At 53.2% G+C, this 18,094-nt stretch overlaps 6 protein-coding genes across 6 annotated transcripts; 3 read left to right on the forward strand and 3 right to left on the reverse strand.

Annotated features, from left to right (window-relative positions):
- Nucleotides 1-1,116: 1,116 nt before the first annotated feature.
- Nucleotides 1,117-2,032, reverse strand: ACET3X_004108 (uncharacterized protein; the record flags this gene model as incomplete). Its single annotated transcript, XM_069450277.1, has 2 exons — nt 1,117-1,783; nt 1,833-2,032. 2 exons carry the CDS (start codon nt 2,030-2,032, stop codon nt 1,117-1,119), a joined length of 867 nt encoding a protein of 288 aa, XP_069308086.1.
- Nucleotides 2,033-2,469: 437 nt separating this feature from the next.
- Nucleotides 2,470-6,315, reverse strand: ACET3X_004109 (uncharacterized protein; the record flags this gene model as incomplete). Its single annotated transcript, XM_069450278.1, has 2 exons — nt 2,470-5,996; nt 6,048-6,315. 2 exons carry the CDS (start codon nt 6,313-6,315, stop codon nt 2,470-2,472), a joined length of 3,795 nt encoding a protein of 1,264 aa, XP_069308087.1.
- Nucleotides 6,316-7,231: 916 nt separating this feature from the next.
- On the forward strand, nt 7,232-8,086 carry ACET3X_004110 (uncharacterized protein; the record flags this gene model as incomplete). The annotated part of the gene is made up of 1 exon (XM_069450279.1): nt 7,232-8,086. One exon carries the CDS (start codon nt 7,232-7,234, stop codon nt 8,084-8,086), a length of 855 nt encoding a protein of 284 aa, XP_069308088.1.
- A 395-nt stretch (nt 8,087-8,481) lies between these two features.
- On the forward strand, nt 8,482-9,330 carry ACET3X_004111 (uncharacterized protein; the record flags this gene model as incomplete). Its single annotated transcript, XM_069450280.1, has 4 exons — nt 8,482-8,538; nt 8,598-8,612; nt 8,719-9,132; nt 9,214-9,330. The coding sequence occupies 4 exons, from the start codon at nt 8,482-8,484 to the stop codon at nt 9,328-9,330; spliced, it is 603 nt and encodes a 200-aa protein (XP_069308089.1).
- Nucleotides 9,331-10,101: 771 nt separating this feature from the next.
- ACET3X_004112 (uncharacterized protein) lies at nt 10,102-11,244 on the reverse strand (the record flags this gene model as incomplete). The annotated part of the gene is made up of 1 exon (XM_069450281.1): nt 10,102-11,244. The coding sequence occupies one exon, from the start codon at nt 11,242-11,244 to the stop codon at nt 10,102-10,104; it is 1,143 nt and encodes a 380-aa protein (XP_069308090.1).
- Nucleotides 11,245-14,567: 3,323 nt separating this feature from the next.
- ACET3X_004113 (uncharacterized protein) lies at nt 14,568-15,737 on the forward strand. The gene has a single exon (XM_069450283.1). The coding sequence runs from the start codon at nt 14,764-14,766 to the stop codon at nt 15,244-15,246; it is 483 nt and encodes a 160-aa protein (XP_069308091.1). The 5' UTR covers nt 14,568-14,763; the 3' UTR covers nt 15,247-15,737.
- The last annotated feature ends 2,357 nt before the right edge of the window (nt 15,738-18,094 follow it).

The following is an 18,094-nucleotide window of genomic DNA, read 5'->3' on the forward strand; positions in this document are numbered from 1 at the left end:
CTCTACCTAGGTGACATAGAAGCGCGAATTATGATTCTTCTGCAGCCGCCGCAGTCCAGCGCCACGAAAAGTCTGCTATCACCAAGAGAAAGTGTCTAACGATCTGCAGCACATACTCTCCATACATCATCGCTCGTAGCTCTGTATTCACTGCATGCCCAGGTGGCATCCAAGTCAACAACCTCAAAATTCGAGCATACCTAGGTAGCGTGGTTGCTTTACTGATTCAGCCCAGTAATGTATGTTCGGCACGCTCCGAAGTCCGACTCTACTAAGACACCAAGGTAGACTCATGTCACCGCCTATTCTCGTCGCGTCACATTCCATTCTCTCACTTCGCCCGCAAATCCTTGCCCCTTCTGCTGAAGACTTCCCTTCCCCGCAATTTCTCGCGTGGCAGGAATCCTCTTCATCCATGACATGCTTTGCTATCTCACGTCACACGTAAACGAGTGGAACGTCTCACGTAAACTTAACACAATACTACACCCCTCCATTGTCATGTTCAGCATACGAGATCTTCTTAATTACTTGGGCGCCTTATTACGTCACATTAAACAAGGCAAACCGTATGTCCATTCGCTGAGATGAACTTCTGTCGATGCAAACTTCAAGTCGCTTATCTTGGTTCTCATCATTTTTGATGTTTCGGCGCCGATCGTTCTCATGCATGACATGCGGTCGTCACACCGATCATACCTAGGTATCATCGTATCACTATCACAACAGGCAGGGACGTGCTTCGTAGGCAGGGAGTGGGGTTACAAGGCTCAATGAGAGCTAAGTAAACGGTGTGAGATGCTGTGATCAGGATTGGAGCGCAGTGTCGGGCGTGGGTATAGATATCCTAGTGACGGTTAGAGAAGGATGAAGACCGATAGTAAGCGGCATCGGAGTCATGTATTAACGAAGAGTTGTTAAGAACAGTGACGGTAACAGGGGAAGTTCGGCATATGTACATTGGTCAGCAAAGCGTTGGGATGGAAACCATAGTCGTCAGTGCGCGTGATTTGTGTTTGATTCGAAAGCCATCTGTTCCAAGGTCGTGGTCGTGTTTGGAACGATGGCCTATAGATGTGCTCAATTGGAAAGCGAGTACTGTATACCGACGCTATACTACTTCCTCACCCGTGTACTTTTGCGGGTACCTTCAGTAGGCTGCTTTTCGTCAGAAGCTTTGCGCTTGGTGCGCTTGTTTGCCGCAGACTTCTTTGCCTTTTCCTCATCGACATGCTCTTCTTCCTTCTCATCTTCCTGCTCATACTCCTTGTCCTTCTTACCCGTTTCTACCACAGCATCTCCGCTATCCTCTTCCTGTATCGTGACATCTACACCTTCATTTCCTAAGACCCAAGCTACTCTCTCGATATCTATTGCGCTCGCAGTAGTATCTCTCTTCCCGAGTTCTTTACCCAGTGTTAGTCTCAACACGTTTACGCGCTCGAGCAGCATCTCATATTCTTTGAGATTATACTTGATCTTCCTTTGCCAACCCTTCCCTTCCTTTCCGCTCCCTACTTGCTCGTCCCACATGCACCACCTAAACAGTTCATCCGAAAAGAACGGAATCTCCGCAGGCCGAAGCACCGAGAGAAGCAGAGATGCGGTTGCTGGACCTACACCTCTCAGCTCCACAAGAATCTTCAGAGCAGAAATGGCGTCTGAATGAGCCGATTTGCCCCTCCATAACGCTGCGTAAGCTCTTTTGGTCGTATTCTCAACTGCCTCGGGTTTGTTGCTTTGTACCAGACCCAATAAGGCGGGACGAAACGTTCCGTGTTTCCTGTCTTGCTATTAGTTTAATCAATCTCACACGAACTTGGTATGTGTACAGTTTCCATTCAACAATCTTCTCAACTTGATCTTTGGTCAAATGTTTCTCGCTTTCGTTCATTGCAGCTACCGCCGCGGGGATGATGTCGTAGCGTTGCGCGTCTAGGTCGCGTAGCTTGTCAGGTACCATTGCGGGATATCGCGACAAAACATCCTTAAAGGTATTGAGAGTGATCCTCTTGATGTGGAGTGGCGACATTGCGGATGATGCGGTGAGATTGGCTGCAGATGGAGGCGGAACCGTGATACCTAGGTGAGGTTGGCCAGACGCGTTTATAATGCTGAAACGGAATCACGTGAAATTACGATGAGCGAGATGACAAACGCACCCATGGTAAATACGTTTGTATGTGGTTGAAATGCTTGTCTTATTGTCCATATGCTTTTGGAGATGCTTTTGGGCCGTATGGCACACTGCAGCTATTCTACAATTTTCAACTTCAGATCTAGTATCTGAAGTCTCGTCTCTTAACATGGAAAAACGAATCATCGGGAATATCCATCCCACCGGGTAACTCCAGGAAAATGCGTATAGAATTGCCAATAACGCCTTGCTAAGGAGAAAACATTGGTAAATAGGCAAACAAACAGATAGCATCACATAATGCGCGGTACAAACGCCTCGCTAATCGACATTTACATCGTTTTTCTCGGCCGTCCACGACCACGCTTCCCAGAACTAGAGCCTCGTGTAGGGACCATCGAAGGGCGGCCTGATGGTCTACCGAGAGGCTGCTTTGAGGCTGGTGCACTTGCTGGAATTTCATCCTCGCTCTCGGTGTCTGAGACATCTATGGTTTGAGGCTTTTTATTGACGCCAGAAACATTCGGCGCTAGTGCAGTGAGGGTTGTCGTAGTTGCGACCTTGCTTGGTCTGTTGCCGTTCTTCCGAGAGGCTGGTCCGACGATCTTGATCTTCTTTCCGTTGAGCCCACTCAAGATGGAATTGGTCGGTGGAGGTGGTCCTGTACGAACAGCCTCTGGTGTCTTGTTCACAGATCCCAACTCATCTTCAGATGGCTCATCATCAGCAGGCAAATCACCGAGGAAATTATCCATCAGCTGGTCATCATCTGACTCGGGGAACAGCGCCATCTTCGCTCGCAGGTTCTCCTCGGCTTCCCTGGCTTCAGCTTCAGCACGAGCCTTTGCCTCCTCCTCTCGACGTTGAGCTTCTAGAGCAGCGGCAGCGGCTTGCTGTGCGAGGATAAACGCTTCACTGGAATGGTCTTCCTCTTCATGAACATCATCTTTCTCAGAAACATGTTCAGAAACATCGCCAGTGCTGTTTGACTCCGGATCCTTTGATGATGACCCCGTAGGCCTAATACCAGCTTTCGGTTTTGCTGGCATAGATTTTCGACGTTCGTTGTACATGCGGCTTCGCTCTCGGTCTTTCTCCCGGTTAGGCCTTATGGCTCCATCTCTGAAGTCGGATGGCAGTTCAGTGGGCAGGTCCTCCTCAAGTTCATTCCTCCGTGCCAACCAGTTTGATGTGCGACCACGCGGGCGACCGGTGTGTTCGGGCTCGTCGTCCTCGCCACCAAATTCATCGTCTGAGTCGAGTGTAATTTCTTCGAAACGTCTAGAGCCACGAGGCCTTCCAGGCTTCGCAGAGCCACCGATTTCTGGATTGCGCCTACGTGTGGAGTACGCCTCGTCCTCTTCTACACGAACACGATATGTTTTCGCGTCCTTTTCTTTCTCGGCCACACTTTTCAGGGCGTTTGGCTTCGGTACAACATCGGATTGTAAAATGGACCGCATGTCGCTAAACACATCGGCTTCTTCTGGAGTACCTTGTCGTACGACTGCTGCGCGCTCAGGAACTGGCCTTTGACGGATTCGGTCAAGAAGGCCAGTAGCCAAAGACAGCTTCACCACTTTCGATTTGCCTTTCATCTTTGCGGCTACCAAGTTGAACCTGTCTTCGCGTTTAGCATCCTCGAGCAATTTCCTCTGGACCTCTTTCTGATATTGCTTGCCCGATGCGTTCTTTGGTTGCAAGGACGAAGCATCGTCGTCCTTCTTCTTCTTTTGCTTCTTTGCCTTTGCCTTTTTCCGACGGCTACCCTCTACTTCTTCATCTTCTTCACAGCCACGTTTCTGACTCAAACGGGGAATTTCCCTATCTATGTCGGGATCGTGATAGTATGGAGCACCGTTCACACCCTCGTCGCCGTTTTCATCAGTAACGCCGTTCGCGTCCTCCAGGGGAGAGTACGTGATGCCGTATCGTGTGTAGTTGTGGTCCTCGTCTTCGACAAATCTCGCATCGAGGGAAGGATCCGCCATCTTGTCTATCTCCGCCTGCTGCATTCGTCGTTGCATTGCATTCTGTGCCATGCCGTCCTCTTCTCGTAGCCAGTTCAGATTAGACACACTAAAGTCGACGAGACATTCTACTGAGCGCGGGTCTGCCACTTTCTTGGTATCGTGACCTAGCAACGTTCCTTTAGGCTCGTATGGATGTTGTCGGGGATCACGCCGGCAAGCACCTGTGTTGCAAACTCTCATACAATGTGGACACTTCCAGTTGAAAGCTTCCATGATGTTTATTGGCATCGTGTCGTGAGCTCGGAACAGCGTGCCGTAGCAATAGGCCAGATCGCAGCTTGAGCAGAATGCCATCTTCCATTTCGGATGTCGATGGAGACAGAAATGGCAGGACTTGTGCTTTGAAAGCCACTGCTTCGACTTCTTGTTCGCACTCTTCTTGACGTTACCGTATTCATCAACAACGGGTTCCTCGTCTTCAGATAAAGTCTCGGGCTGCGGGTTCTTTATATCTACGAATGGCCGAACTCGCAACTGTTCTTGACAGACCTGGGCCAATGTTTTCTTGCCGAGATATCTTCGCTCTTCTTGTAACGGAAGCGGGGTTCTCTCATGGACATAGCCATCGATGTCGATAATCTGGGCGCGCCACTCCTCGTATTTATGAACAAGATCCTTCCACTTCCACTGCTCAACCCATGTGTACCCCGATTGGCATCCACAACTTCGACCCATGCAGTAGCAGTCCATGCAAACGTCGTATGGTTCCTCGATCTCGGAACTGAATAGGTTCTTGCACGATTTGCAGCTAAGGAAGCGATTGAAGATGTTACATCTACAATACGCGCAAGTTACGTTGCTGTCGTAGGGGAGGAATTCAGGATGTTCTCGTGAATCTTGTGCGAACATTTCGGACAGTAGCACGACTTTATAGAGGTCGAAGAGCTTCTTGAAGTCTTTCTGGACTTGCTTTATTCTGACAGAGGATTGGATCGCAGCTGCTTGTTCGCCTCCTGCTTCGGCTTGCGCGCGAGCAGACTTGATGAGACTGGAGTACTTTAAGAGGGTATAGTAGACAATGGCCTTGTTCTTGTATTGCTCGTCTCTGCAGACAACCCGGGAGTTGGGCAATGCTTCGTTCAGCGCAAGCTCCAGCGTCTCGACGGTTGTGCGGTTCCAGGCGATCTTCATAGTACGGGTGCCTCGATTCCATACTTGATGAGGCGCCAGTGGTGGAATCAGGATGAAGTCGCCCGGCCGTTGCTCTACGACATAAGTCTTGAACGGAGCCTTCTTCCAGGCGATGAGCTGTGCGAAGTGGTTTTCCACTTCTATGTCATGGCCCAGCACCGAAAGCCAATACTCGGAAACCACATGGCGGTCTTTGCTTTCTGTCATGAACCATATAGATGACCCGGGACGCTCCTGCTTGCCGTCTTCACTGAGGGTGCCTGAAGCGTTGACCATGATGTTCTGACCAAGAGAAGCGCACATTTCTCGGTGAGAAGGCGTGTAGGTGCCTTCGTGGCCGATGTAGCACATGAGGTTCTCGGCGCGCATGTCCGGTGGTAGGCTGCTCATGAGATCTCCAGCACGCCCAATGCCTCGACCTTTGCGACTGCCAAACTCGTCCATGGCACCAGGACCACCAGGTTCACCCGTGCTCTCGTTGAGGTAGAAAAGGCCCGAAGGAATATGCTCCTTCAGCTTATCATGCCATACTTGGGGGCAGTCGATGTCTTTGAGATAGATTCGCTGCCTGGCTTTATCGCGGTATACGTCTGGGGCGTCGAAGAATTGCTCGGTGAGCTTCGTCATGTGCTTGAGGTAGTGCTTTATGGTAAGTGGGATATTCTCCTTGGTCGATAGATTTCGCGCATTCTCGACTACCCGTGTATTAGCTGTGCGTGTCGTTTGTTGCGCTGAAGCGCACTCACCCTTGTCGCCATGGTTGTCGCGCAGCCACGAAGGCGTGAAGGTCCAGGGATCCAGCACCTCCTCGAATCCGTCGATTACCAGAGGTTTGCCGCCTATGACTACGTGTAGCAGGACAAGCTTCTCAAAGGCTTCGATGCCGTTGTTGGCGATCATCTCATACGAGATGCGGTCAACATATTGGAAATTGACCGCGTTCTCCACAAAGGTGCGCACATCAAAGTCTGGCGGTATTGGCTCGAACGAGGCCCTCGGGCGTGCGGCCGGCATCGTGTGCACCACCAGCTACCATCTGGAGTCGCGCGTATGGGGTATGGGGTCGCGACTGCAGGAAACACCTCCGCGGCGCCGTCGGAGTTGCAAATGACTGATGTTGCGACAAGCAAGTTCGGGCGCGTGGTCGCGATCGCTACAGGAGTGAGTGTCGCAAAGAAGGAAAAGGTGAGTCGTAAGCGATCTGGCGACGGCATGGTGAGAGCTGTCGGGATGTGGACGCGACCGCGGGAACCATGTTCGAAGCGGAAGCTGTCACGTGCTGTCGAGAGTTAGCGCGAATGCTGCAACTTTCACTTTCCCCACTCACTCTCACCAGTCCGAATGATCTGAACCAACATCCGGCAGTGGCCAAACTGACTTTCCCAGTTGGGCGCCCAAGTGCTACCTGTATGCATGTCGTCACCCCCAAGCCAGCACCTCCAACATTGGGATCCTGAAAGATACTACAGCAGACGGGAAACAACAAGTGACTGACTTGCGTGTCTTAAATGCGAAATCACATACACTTTTAACCGCCGAAACACCAAGAATGGCGTTGCCACGTCATGCAGCGCGGCCCCTGGCTGTGTGTCGGCAGTTCGTTAGGGATCATTCCGCTTTTCACTCTGCTCGCAGACAAAGACAGTTGTCAACATGTCTATCACTTGCAAGCTATCGTCCACAACCTATTCAGCTTATCAAGCCGTTTCCGCCAAATCAAGCATCTTTGCAATTAAGACTAGCGACGGCGGTAGCACAACACAATGGGCCATCAAAATCACTTGCCGAGTACAAGCCACCGACTACAGGCTTCCTATCTTACCTGCCTCAAAAAGCTGTTCCATATGGTGAGCTGATGAGGCTGGACAAACCGGCTGGCACATATTACCTCTTCTTTCCTTGCATGTTCAGCACACTTCTCGCTGCAACTATGGCAACCCCCCTTGCTGCACCATCCGCAGTCATCAGCACAATTGCCCTTTTCTTCACAGGAGCTCTCATTATGAGAGGTGCTGGTTGTACTATCAATGATCTTTGGGACCGAAACCTCGATCCACATGTCGAACGAACACGGCTACGTCCAATTGCTAGACGAGCAATTACACCTCAGCAGGCTATTGTCTTTCTCGGGGGGCAGCTCACCACTGGTCTGGCCGTTCTCCTGTCGCTACCCTTTGAATGCTTCTGGTACGCGACACCATCCCTTGTGCTGGTCACCCTTTACCCTCTAGCGAAAAGAGTGACGTACTACCCTCAATTCGTTCTCGGACTCACCTTCTCCTGGGGCGCGATGATGGGTTTCCCAGCTCTTGGAGTCGACCTACTGGCCAACTCAGCAGCGCTTACAGCGGCAGCTTGCCTCTACGCTAGTAACGTCGCATGGACCGTTCTGTACGACATGATTTACGCACACATGGACATAAAGGATGATGTCAAAGCTGGCATCAAGAGCATCGCGCTCAAGCACGAAAAGGAAACCAAGGTGGTCTTGTCGGGTCTCGCTGCTGCCCAGCTGTGTTTACTCTCCGCTACAGGAGTTTCGGCAGGGCTGGGGCCCGTCTTCTTTGTCGGATCTGTTGGGGGAGCTGCGGTCACGCTGGGCACCATGATTCGACGGGTGAAGCTGAAGGAGGTCAAGAACTGTTGGTGGTGGTTCGTCAATGGTGCATGGTTCACTGGTGGTGCCATCAGCCTGGGCCTGGCTGGGGAGTACGCTGCGCATCTCCTTGGCTGGTACGGCGATGTGGAAGAGGGCAAACACGACTTGAGGTCTGTTGCTGCTTGAAGTTTTACATGTATATTGACAATATTATGCAGATTGTCATGTACTGTGACTAGGCACAACACGGTAATGAAGGCCCATGACAGCGCAACGTGTGCATGAAAGTCCTGCAGGAATGGCAAAGTGATAGTCCCATATCGTGGCGGTAGAGAAACATTTGGATGTCCAGGCCCTGGTGTTTAGGCGTTCCTGCCAAGGCTGTGGTTCTGCCACTCAAGCCCGCCCAGTGACAGCATAGCTAACATCCCCAACACGCAGCTCCAGCTTGCGCGCAACATCCCCGCAGGCCTCCGCTCTATCCCCGTCGTACTTTGGGCGTCGCTCTGCCCTGTTCTGCCTACGCCTGAGCTATCCTGTAGCGCACATTGCGCACGCAAAGACACGACTGCGCCGCTGCAATGGCTTCGCGACTGGTGCTGGTCCTAGGCGACCTCTTCATACCAGACCGAGCTTCCGTATGTTTCGATACCACACGTGCACGACGCCAGACCTCACAAACTTACAGGCTACATAGGATATACCGGCAAAGGTACGCTTTGCCCTAGCCCAGCCACGCATTCCCCACCGTCAAGACGTGCTACAACCGCACCTTTTTGTCTTGTAGACTCTGCGCATGCGCTTACACGGCCCTCTAGTTCAAGAAACTGCTCGCGCCCGGCAAAATTGGCCAAATCCTTTGCCTGGGCAACATTACCGACCGCGAAACCTACGAGTTCCTGCGCGCCATTGCGCCAGACCTACAAATCGTCAAGGGCGACTTTGACGTCGAAGCACCCAACCTCGCCTTGTCAAAGGTAGTCACGCACGGCAGTCTACGCATAGGCTTCACACATGGCCATACCATCATACCACCCGGCGATGGCGACAGTCTGCTGATAGCCGCCCGGCAGATGGATGTCGATGTCCTGCTATGGGGCGGCACACACAAGTTTGAGGCGTATGAGATGGAGGGCAAGTTCTTTGTCAACCCAGGAAGTGCGACAGGGGCCATGTGTACGGGATGGTGGACTGAGGATGAGGATCCTACGCCGAGTTTCGTGTTGATGGATGTAAGTATACCCACAACTCGTCACACAAGGAACAGCGGGCAGCAGAAGAGTCATGAGGCCGTCAGGCTAACAAGAAACTAGGTTCAGGGCGATGTTCTCGTACTTTACGTGTACCAGCTACGCAAAGATGCCGAAGGCAACGAAAACGTCGCAGTGGAGAAAGTGTCATTTCGGAAGAACGGCGGCGGCGCATCATAGACTAAGCTTGTTACGAACGGCGGCTGGAGACGGCCTGCGAGCGGGCGAATGCATCAACAGAGTGGTTATACAAGCACAGCATGCGGGTGCATGCATTCACTATGACGCTAGATGTGGGTGCACCAAGTCAGTACATGGGTGCAAGTAATACACGACATGAATAATGAACATGGATTCCTGCTCGCAATCGAGCTGATTCAGTTGGCTTCGGACTTGATTCCGCTGTAGTACAACCACCTATACCAAGGATGTTTATGTGATGAACCGCATTCTGTACATGTTGTCCGTTACGACTAGACACACCATCTTAGTCTCGCAGGTCTCGTAAACCCCCCAAAAAAACATGCGGTCATGCATAATGCGTTCAGGCATGTTCTCGTATTCCCTATTTTATACTGTGCAGCCCCTTAAAAGAGCGTGCAGCAGATGATGAACACCCGAACTCATTTCCGCTCGGCTGATCCTCATGTCATCATGTCGTCGCTTCTTACTCCGCTTTTTCTTTCTGGGAGGGTCTTTGTGCCTTACCCCACCTTTCTGTGAACCCAGGCGTGTTATTGTCCGGTGAGGCTACTTGAGTCTTTTGTGTATCATTACACTACGCGATCAAGGTTTCCTGTCCGACACCGGGTCAGACTGTCATGTTGTTCCCGAACGACATGTCGACTGATCGACCGACATGATCGCGCCGACATGATACTGTCCGAGTACCTACGCAACCGGTGTGTCAATGTCCAAGTCGTCACCCCACACTTTGTGCACGACCTTGGCTTAATTGTCCCTTTTCTTCAGTACTTCCATTACCGCCTTTCCAACCTCCTCGAACAACCCAGGCATACAGGCAATCATACCCCAGTTCCGCTCTCCCGTGATCTTCCGTCCATTTGCAAAGTCAATTTGTTCACCCTTGAAGTCGCTGATAACCCCGCCTGCTTCTTGGAAAAGAAGATGGCCACCGGCATGATCCCAAATATAAGTAAAGCGGTCCAGGGTCTTAGGGATGCGCACCATGACGTCGGCAGCACCGAGGGCAAGAGCTACGTATTTCATTTGCTGGGACCAGAGAATCGTGCCTGGCCATTGAGCATCGAGCGATGTAGCGACGGCGTTGTGCTCAGGTTGCGATAGTGATGTTTTGCCTAGTGTTGCTTCGACAAAATTTAGCTCAGAGGGCTTCTTCTGTGGTAAAGTAGTCAAGTCTACGTGTCGGGGTTCTCCTAGTCCAGCAGAAACAGATGCATTCATAGAGCGGATAAAGGTTCCTTGTCCTTTGACGGCGGACAGTACCACGCCAAAGCCATCTGTGTCGACGCGGTCCTCGTGGATGGAAGTTTGGCCGAGAGTCCCTTGAATAGGAAATGCGAGGTTGGGGCAAGCAATTACTCCAACTTGTTGTACACCATCAACGAGCAGGCAAAGGCAAACGGCGTACTGCTGGCCCTGCATGAACGTCGCTGTGCCATCCACAGGATCCATGACCCATACTCGGCCTCTTCTGGTGATTTCTCCTTTACCTCCCCGATCAATGAGATCAAACATCTCCTCTTTACTCTTTGGGGAAGCCAGCTCCTCACCCTGCACCGAGTCTCCGTCTCCTTTACCACCTTCGACACCACCTACATGAGATTCGCTCCCCGCCTGTTGCACAAGCTGCCAAACACGATCAGCGAGTGCCTCGTTCTGACGCAATGCATCAGCGCTCTCCTCCCCCAAAAACGCATCTGTGGGGTAGGCAGCATGCAAAGCGGAGATCAGGAGAGCTTGGGCGGCAAAATCCGCGATCGTAACAGGACTGTCGTCTGCCTTGGTCTCCGCAGACACGTTGTTGGAGAGACTGCGGAGAACAGACTTGGTGAGCAGAGACGCCCGGTGTACGGCGCGCAAGGCGAGGCGCAGTTCGGCGGAGTAGGCCATGACGGATGGCGTGCGATTTACGGTTACGATTGCGTGATGTACAGCGTATTGTCGCGCTCTGGTGATGATTATTGCAGAGAATTAGTCTAGATGAGGTGATTAAGTATCTGACAAGCTACTAGCAAGTGCATAGTAAGCGAGACTAGAGAAGCGCTCAACGCGCGTGTGCGTGCGCAGTACCATGGCTACAAAAACATGAAGCTCGACGATGTCAACAACACCACCATGCCACAGAGATGCCTGCAGTCTTCCACGGAGGCGCAGATTATGCAAGAGTCATTCGTGGCTGATTGTGAACGAGATACACGACGGCGTTCGAGTCAGGCGACTAGTCCGGTTCCGCTTGATTTGAGATGCTCGGAGATCTGACGGTCCGATCCAAACCTTGGTAAGACTCGTGTCTCCTGGGTTGTACCTATGGGAATCATAACCCCAGAGGCATTTACTGTGTTCAAGGCTATCGTGCTAACAGAATAGGAGATAGCGCATATCTCTGAAGTTGGCTTAAAACCTGGAAAGAATGAGCTTTTTTCGCGCCCGAGTGTCACCGGACACATGGAAAGCTTTGTAGGTTCGACGGCGCCTCTCCGACTCCTCCCGCAAAGGTTCTCCCGCGAAGGGAGGCCCTTCCAGTGCCGATTACGGGAAATCGACGGGAAACATAATTATTGGGAAAAGCCCACTTGCAGTCCACCCGCCAACAAAATCGGGCCGATGTCTCGGGAGGGTGCCAAACTCGGGAGATAACCACCAGGTTCAAGCGAGCAAAGAGGCGAGGCTGCTCGTTGTTGTCTTTTGAGACGGTTGGCGCTCCGTGCCACGTTCACGATAGATTAATGGCGCCTGTTTTCGAGTTACACGGCATTTCTTCGTCTGCTACTTGGGGCCCGGGGCTCTACATCCTAAAGTTCCCCATAGTGCTGCAGATGTTGGCAATCATGAGGGACAGGTACGTGAGACGCACAAATATCGAACAGCCTGCGTCCTGCATCATCTTGCAGTGGAGCGTGTAGGCAACTTGCTGCACTGCCTTTATGGAATCAAGTGGTGCCCTGCTCTAGCATAGATGAAGCCTGGATGCCTTTAATGCATTGCATTGTGTTATATCCATGATCAGAGCTGCCGTTACATAGATGGTGCATCCTGGATGCACATTTGTTGAGGATTGTTTGTACCAATGTATTGTTGATTGTGGCTGACAGCCGTTTCGAAAGCATTGGCGATGCAGCGCATGGCCCGCTCTCTGGCAATGTCGCCATCTTTCGCAATTAGAAAGTGTCCGCATCTTTTGTGGGGAAGGTAATCTTTCACGGGCCACATCTGTTTTTGGATATCGCATTGGACGCGCTGCCGTGATAGCACCCGTGATTGCATTATCATGAATCGCGCGACATGGTGAAGGAGTCAGGCTAGAGAGGTAGAATTTCAAGGGACCTCGTTAACCGCGAGGATCTCGCGATAAGACCAAACCGTTCCTGCAGATAGCCTGTACGCATCAGATGGTTCGCTTGGTGGCTTGTCTAGGGCCATGTCGTACAGGAACCTTGGAAAAAGCACCGTGGGGGCTGTCTCTCCGTCAGGTCATGCAGGCTGTTCGTGTTGGAGCACGCCGACCAGGTGACTTGCAGCTGGGGGCGGCTCGATCATTCGTCAGCCTGGACATGGCCTCCATGAAGCCTTGAGCCAGTTGCAGGACGTATGCTCTGTAGGAACGCGGTCACCTGAACCGAGCGTCTTATCTCGCTTGCTGGGAGGCAGAGTACTCGAACTGGAGGAAAGTGCTCCTCTGCACAGATTGCGCAAGCCATGGACAGGTGGATGGACAAGCGAACATGCGTTCTTACCACCGTTCGATACTTGTTTCGCCCTCGCCGACCCCCGTTGGGGGCAGCGAGCCATGACCAAGAGTCCAGGTCGGTCTGCTCCTGACTGTTTAGGGAAAAGAGGCTTAAAGCACTCAGCGAGAAGCGAAGCACTGAGGTCCTCCAGGCGCGAGTCTGGACACCGGAATATGCATGGAGCCGCGCGGAGATTATTGAGAAAAAAAAATGTGTTGAGGAGTCGTGAAAGGGCTCAGGAGGCGGCAGTTCAGACCATGGTGTGTGCTGCACACTGTGTTGAAGATCGTCGCTGCAGCGCAGAGCCGGAATCCTACGAGTGGAAGACAGCATGCTGGGTGGGAAAGATAACATCTTGCAAAGTTGCCATTCGCGATCAGGTATGTGTCTCTAGAGTGTATGGAGACAGAATGTAAACCAAGAGAGTTGGATCTTGTCGATTGCGCGATCAAGACTAATTGTGCCTGCATTGCAGGCACTCGCTACGAAGCTCAATACCATGGCTCAGCATTCAGTGTGGGCAGATGGTCGGCTTACGGAAGACGGCTGGCGTGAGAGAATGGGGCTGGCTTAGGTGCAGGGCTGAGAGTGAGACAGAAGGCTAGCGCGTGCAAAATGATGCCTCTGCGGAGCAGTCCGTTATCACCGAAGATAGCGAAAACCGGGCCTAACGCTGGGGCAAGCGGTTCGTTCGGTTATTGAAAGGTGGAACTGGACGGAAGGCAGCATGGGATTGGAGAGCGAGGAGACGAGCAGGGTTGCGTGGGAGGGTGCTCATGACTGCTGAAACCGATAACTGCTATTCCGCTTCTTTGCGCCATCAAGCTGGATTGGGAAGCCTTGTACCTAGATTTGCACGTCAGTCATCTGCCCGTCCGGCGCAGGGCCACGCAGATGACTAGCGAGAGAATTCGTCATGGAGGGACGTTGTCGCGTCGCGCTGCTATCACGCAACTCTCGGACGGTGGTGTCACCAGATAGAGCGTCGCCCATCACTACGCAAATGGGCCGTGACTGCACGCCCCCCCCCTCCCCCCTCTCCCGCGGCCGAAAATTCTACGCTCTGCTGGCTGCAGCATCGACAAACGTGCTGCAAAGTCGTTCGCTGCAAGAGAGGGAAAATCTCTGTCGACGAGCGAATGGCAAGGGCAGAGGGCGAGGGCATGTTGGCAGCACCGCACCCTGGTGGCCAAAACGCAGCCTGCTGGGTTGGGCCGGCGCATGGAGCGAATGGACAGGCGCCCGCTCTGCACCTGTTCGCCGGAACGCACACTGGACGAAGCTAGAGCTGGATTAGTGTGGTGGTGGTGAGGGGTGCGGGCTTACAGCGCTTGTTCGAAATTCAATTGCCTTGGCTGCATCTCAGTGCATGGTCAGCCATGCGGAGACTACGGCGTGGACCCTGCTCACCCACCCCTGTCGGCCGTAGTGCCTGAGCGCGACTTAAGTATACTATGTGTGCCCCATCATCCTCCCGTAGCTCCACACGGTCCCTCCGCTCACGAACTCATGACTACCTCATGACTCCTACCTGAGAGATCTTCATAAGAGCCCCTTCGTCCCTCTTCAGTCCAACTACCACCCACCCACCCATACCAACACTACTACTGCCCCTTCCGGCATCATCTCGTCGGCGGCTACATAACCATCACCACCACCACTCCCACACATCACATTCACAATGGCTTCCCAGATGGAGTGCTTCAACGACTTTTGCCTGTCCTGCGACCGCCAGATTGCCGAAAACGGCGTCTACTGCTCGCAATCGTGCCGGTTAGCCGACCTCGAGAAGGCTGGCAGCACAGCACAAGCGCCCTCGCAACTGTCATCGTCCGCTTCGTCGTCGTCATCATCCAACAGCGGCTTCTACCTCGCCCCTGCAATCAACTTTTCGGCATACAAGGGAGCCTCGAGTTCACAAGCACCACCCTCGAGCCCGTACCACTACTACCCAACCGCAAATGGCAGCTACTTCGCACCACCAACCGCAACAAGGCAATCCCCACAACGCAGCCTCACGCCCTCGTCGTCACGCTCATCCCTAGCCTCGCAGTCTTCGCAGACGCAGTCGGGCATCTCACAGCAAGCAGCAAGCCAGCTCAACAGCTACATGCGATCTTTTGACCAGACGCGGGACGTAAAGAGGCGGTACACGCAGTACTAGGCTTGCCCTCGAATCCGTTGCTTTTGGAGTTTGGTTTTACGACAATCACGACAACCGACCAAGACGCTGCGTCTCTGTGTTGGGTTCTCATCCTTCTCTTGTGTTTTTGCATCCGTCTCTGGCCTTGGACGGCTGAGGCTGTGGCATGGGTCCACGGAGTACACCTGCATATCCATCACCGCTGCTCTGCGTTCTAGTTCTGTACCATTTCCTTTGTTGAGATACGTGGACGCGGTGTACGATTAAAAGTATTTATATATATCCCCTAGGTGCATATGGGATCTTTGTTTCGCGCTGCCCCGGCGAGGGCTGGTGACTGGGGTTGCCCAGCACATGGGTTTGCATGGCGACCACTGCGGTCAGGACGGTTGGGTATTCCTCTCACTCGGGCGACGGTGCATGTCGCTTTAGCTATAGTTTAGTAGTAGCTGTCTCAAATGGAATGGACACGACAGTCATGGGCATAGACTCATGGCGACAAGACACACAACACGACAAAACGTTTTCGTCTGCTCTGCTCTGCTCTACTTTGGTCATGTCAGGGTCAGAGAACAGCCTCGCGCAACCGCCCGTCCAACGCGGCCATGTCTCACTACGGCTGCAGATCACACCAACACAAGGCCTCACAGGTGAGCACAGATGAGACAGGCCCAGGTGCAATGCGCCGTGTGTCGTGGTATTCCCGTGGCGCTCTAGAGTTTGCATGCTGCACAGTGCGTGGGCAGAGTGGTAAGACGAGGCACGGCTGGTCTCTCCACGGGAATTCCTTCTGCCTGTGTTGCATTCGCCAGGAAGAAATTTTTGCGCAATCGGGCATGATCCAGAAGCCAGCCACGCCCAACAGCGTTCGCAGCAGGGCATGGCGCGGTGGCGACAGGCAGACACACTTGGACGTTGTTGAGGGGTTCCAGCAAGCAGGACACACCCACTTAGTCGCAGCCTCCCCTTGCCCTTGGGAATGGGCAGTGTGCCCTCGGAGAGACACGACACCAACCTCGGGGGCCTGCGCCTGCGCCTGCATGCCCTCCACACATTGGCCCGCGCGTCGTCGCACGCCCTGGTCCGCGGCGCTGCCATTGGCCGTGGCTGCTGCAGGCGGGCGTCTTCGCCTTGGCTTCTCCGCACTTTTGTACGAACGGCCCGTCGATTGTCTGGCTGCCCGCGACAGGCCTCATCCCACCAGTCGCCATGCACGGCGAGCTGCGAGCAAGAAAAAGGCACCTCGATCCCACGCTTCGTCATGCGGCATTTGCTCTCTCATGAGGGGAAGTCGCCATGGCGCAACGCTGCCAGCCGTCGTCGAGTTGCCCTTTTTGTCATGCTCGCCAGACCGCGCGCTTTCGTCATTGCCAGGGGCCGACATTCCTCCCCACTGTTGTTGTTGTTGCTGCTACTCACCAGCGCCTTGACTCTCCATATCCCTCTCCCTCTCCTTCTCTCTCCCTCCCCTACACACGGTCCTCTTCCGCAGTGCCAGCTCATCCGGCTCCACTTCGCAAGCGAGCCCCAGGATTAGCTGGCAGTGTTTTGCCCACTTTCGCCTTTCGGCATGCGTCCCAGCCATGGCGAGACGGCGGCTTCCTGCTACTCTCCCATCATTAGGTCATCAGTGCATGTGCGACGCTTGCCAGTCCTCGTCTGACATGTATCAACGCGGCCGTGTCGTGCTCACACCACTCACAGCCCACCTCGCTTGCAGCCCGGGCTGGGTGAACTGTTCCGAGATCCGATCCCCTCCCAGGATCGATATGCTATTAACCGCCACGGGCCGCCTCAAGTATTCCAGAGTCAATCATGCTCCCGTAAAGGACCGACACAGAACACAGTTTGCATCCATACAGACTTGCTGGGTCCTGGTTTCGGTTGCGATGCCAGCCAAGGGTGCAGCCCGCCGCTACAGTGAGATTAGGTCCGGAACTTCAGGCATCCTGCGAGGCTCGGAGAGTACCAGCAACTCCCCGACGCAGAACTAAGAGTCACACAGGCTGTGTTGAGCCTCATCGAGGCCCCCTGAACCTGCTTCGGTACCAGAGTGTGACGAAAAGCAAACTATGCTTCGCCAACCACAGCGACTGGTTCTCCCCGTTTAGCTTGCATAATGCTCGCCATTCCCGAGGATCGTCGCGGAAAAGCGTCGCGATGCACTCAATATTGTACCGTCTCTCGCTTCCGACGATACTTCGCTTAAATCTTATCGATTTCATCTCGCCATTGCGCAAGCTTGTACAAGCTCTTCGCCCGGCTCTGCAACCGATGAGATTCTTGTGGTGGTGCGCTAATCTCCAACAACTTGCCGAAAGCTTATTGTGTAGCTAATTGATGGACCACAATCGCTTTGCAGACAGGAGCGCATGTTTGCCCATCAGCCGCTGCGTGCAAAGAGCATCTAGAATCTGGTCGCTTGGTGTAAAAGACCAGTCACTCACAATGCAGGCACCCGTCAACGCACATGTTGCCCAGAACGGCAGACACACGGGAAAGCGCGTGCAATCTGTCAGTGCTAGGCGTCATCAAATAATGTCAAGATCTTGCGGAACTCTATTCCAACCTATCATGTATTTTCGCTTATCGAAATATCGCTGATCGGCGCCGTCAAGATTCAGGAACACAGATCCTTCATGACCCTTCAGATCGTGTGCTAGATTTGGCGTTGGATTCGGCCCTCATCTGCTGCAGGTATATTCTGGCCAAGCCTGGCCAAGTCAAGTTACTGACTCAACGTTGGGCATTCGTAACGCGCACCATGGCGTCACACGAAAATTCACAAAGGACCGTGGACGATACTCAGTGAGGAACATGCTTGACCCGTACCTACAAGATCCCGCGCCGGCGTCTAGCTTACCTTCGC

The sequence above is a fragment of the Alternaria dauci genome, chromosome 3 (genome assembly GCF_042100115.1).
Source record: "Alternaria dauci strain A2016 chromosome 3, whole genome shotgun sequence".
Lineage (NCBI taxonomy): Eukaryota > Fungi > Ascomycota > Dothideomycetes > Pleosporales > Pleosporaceae > Alternaria > Alternaria dauci.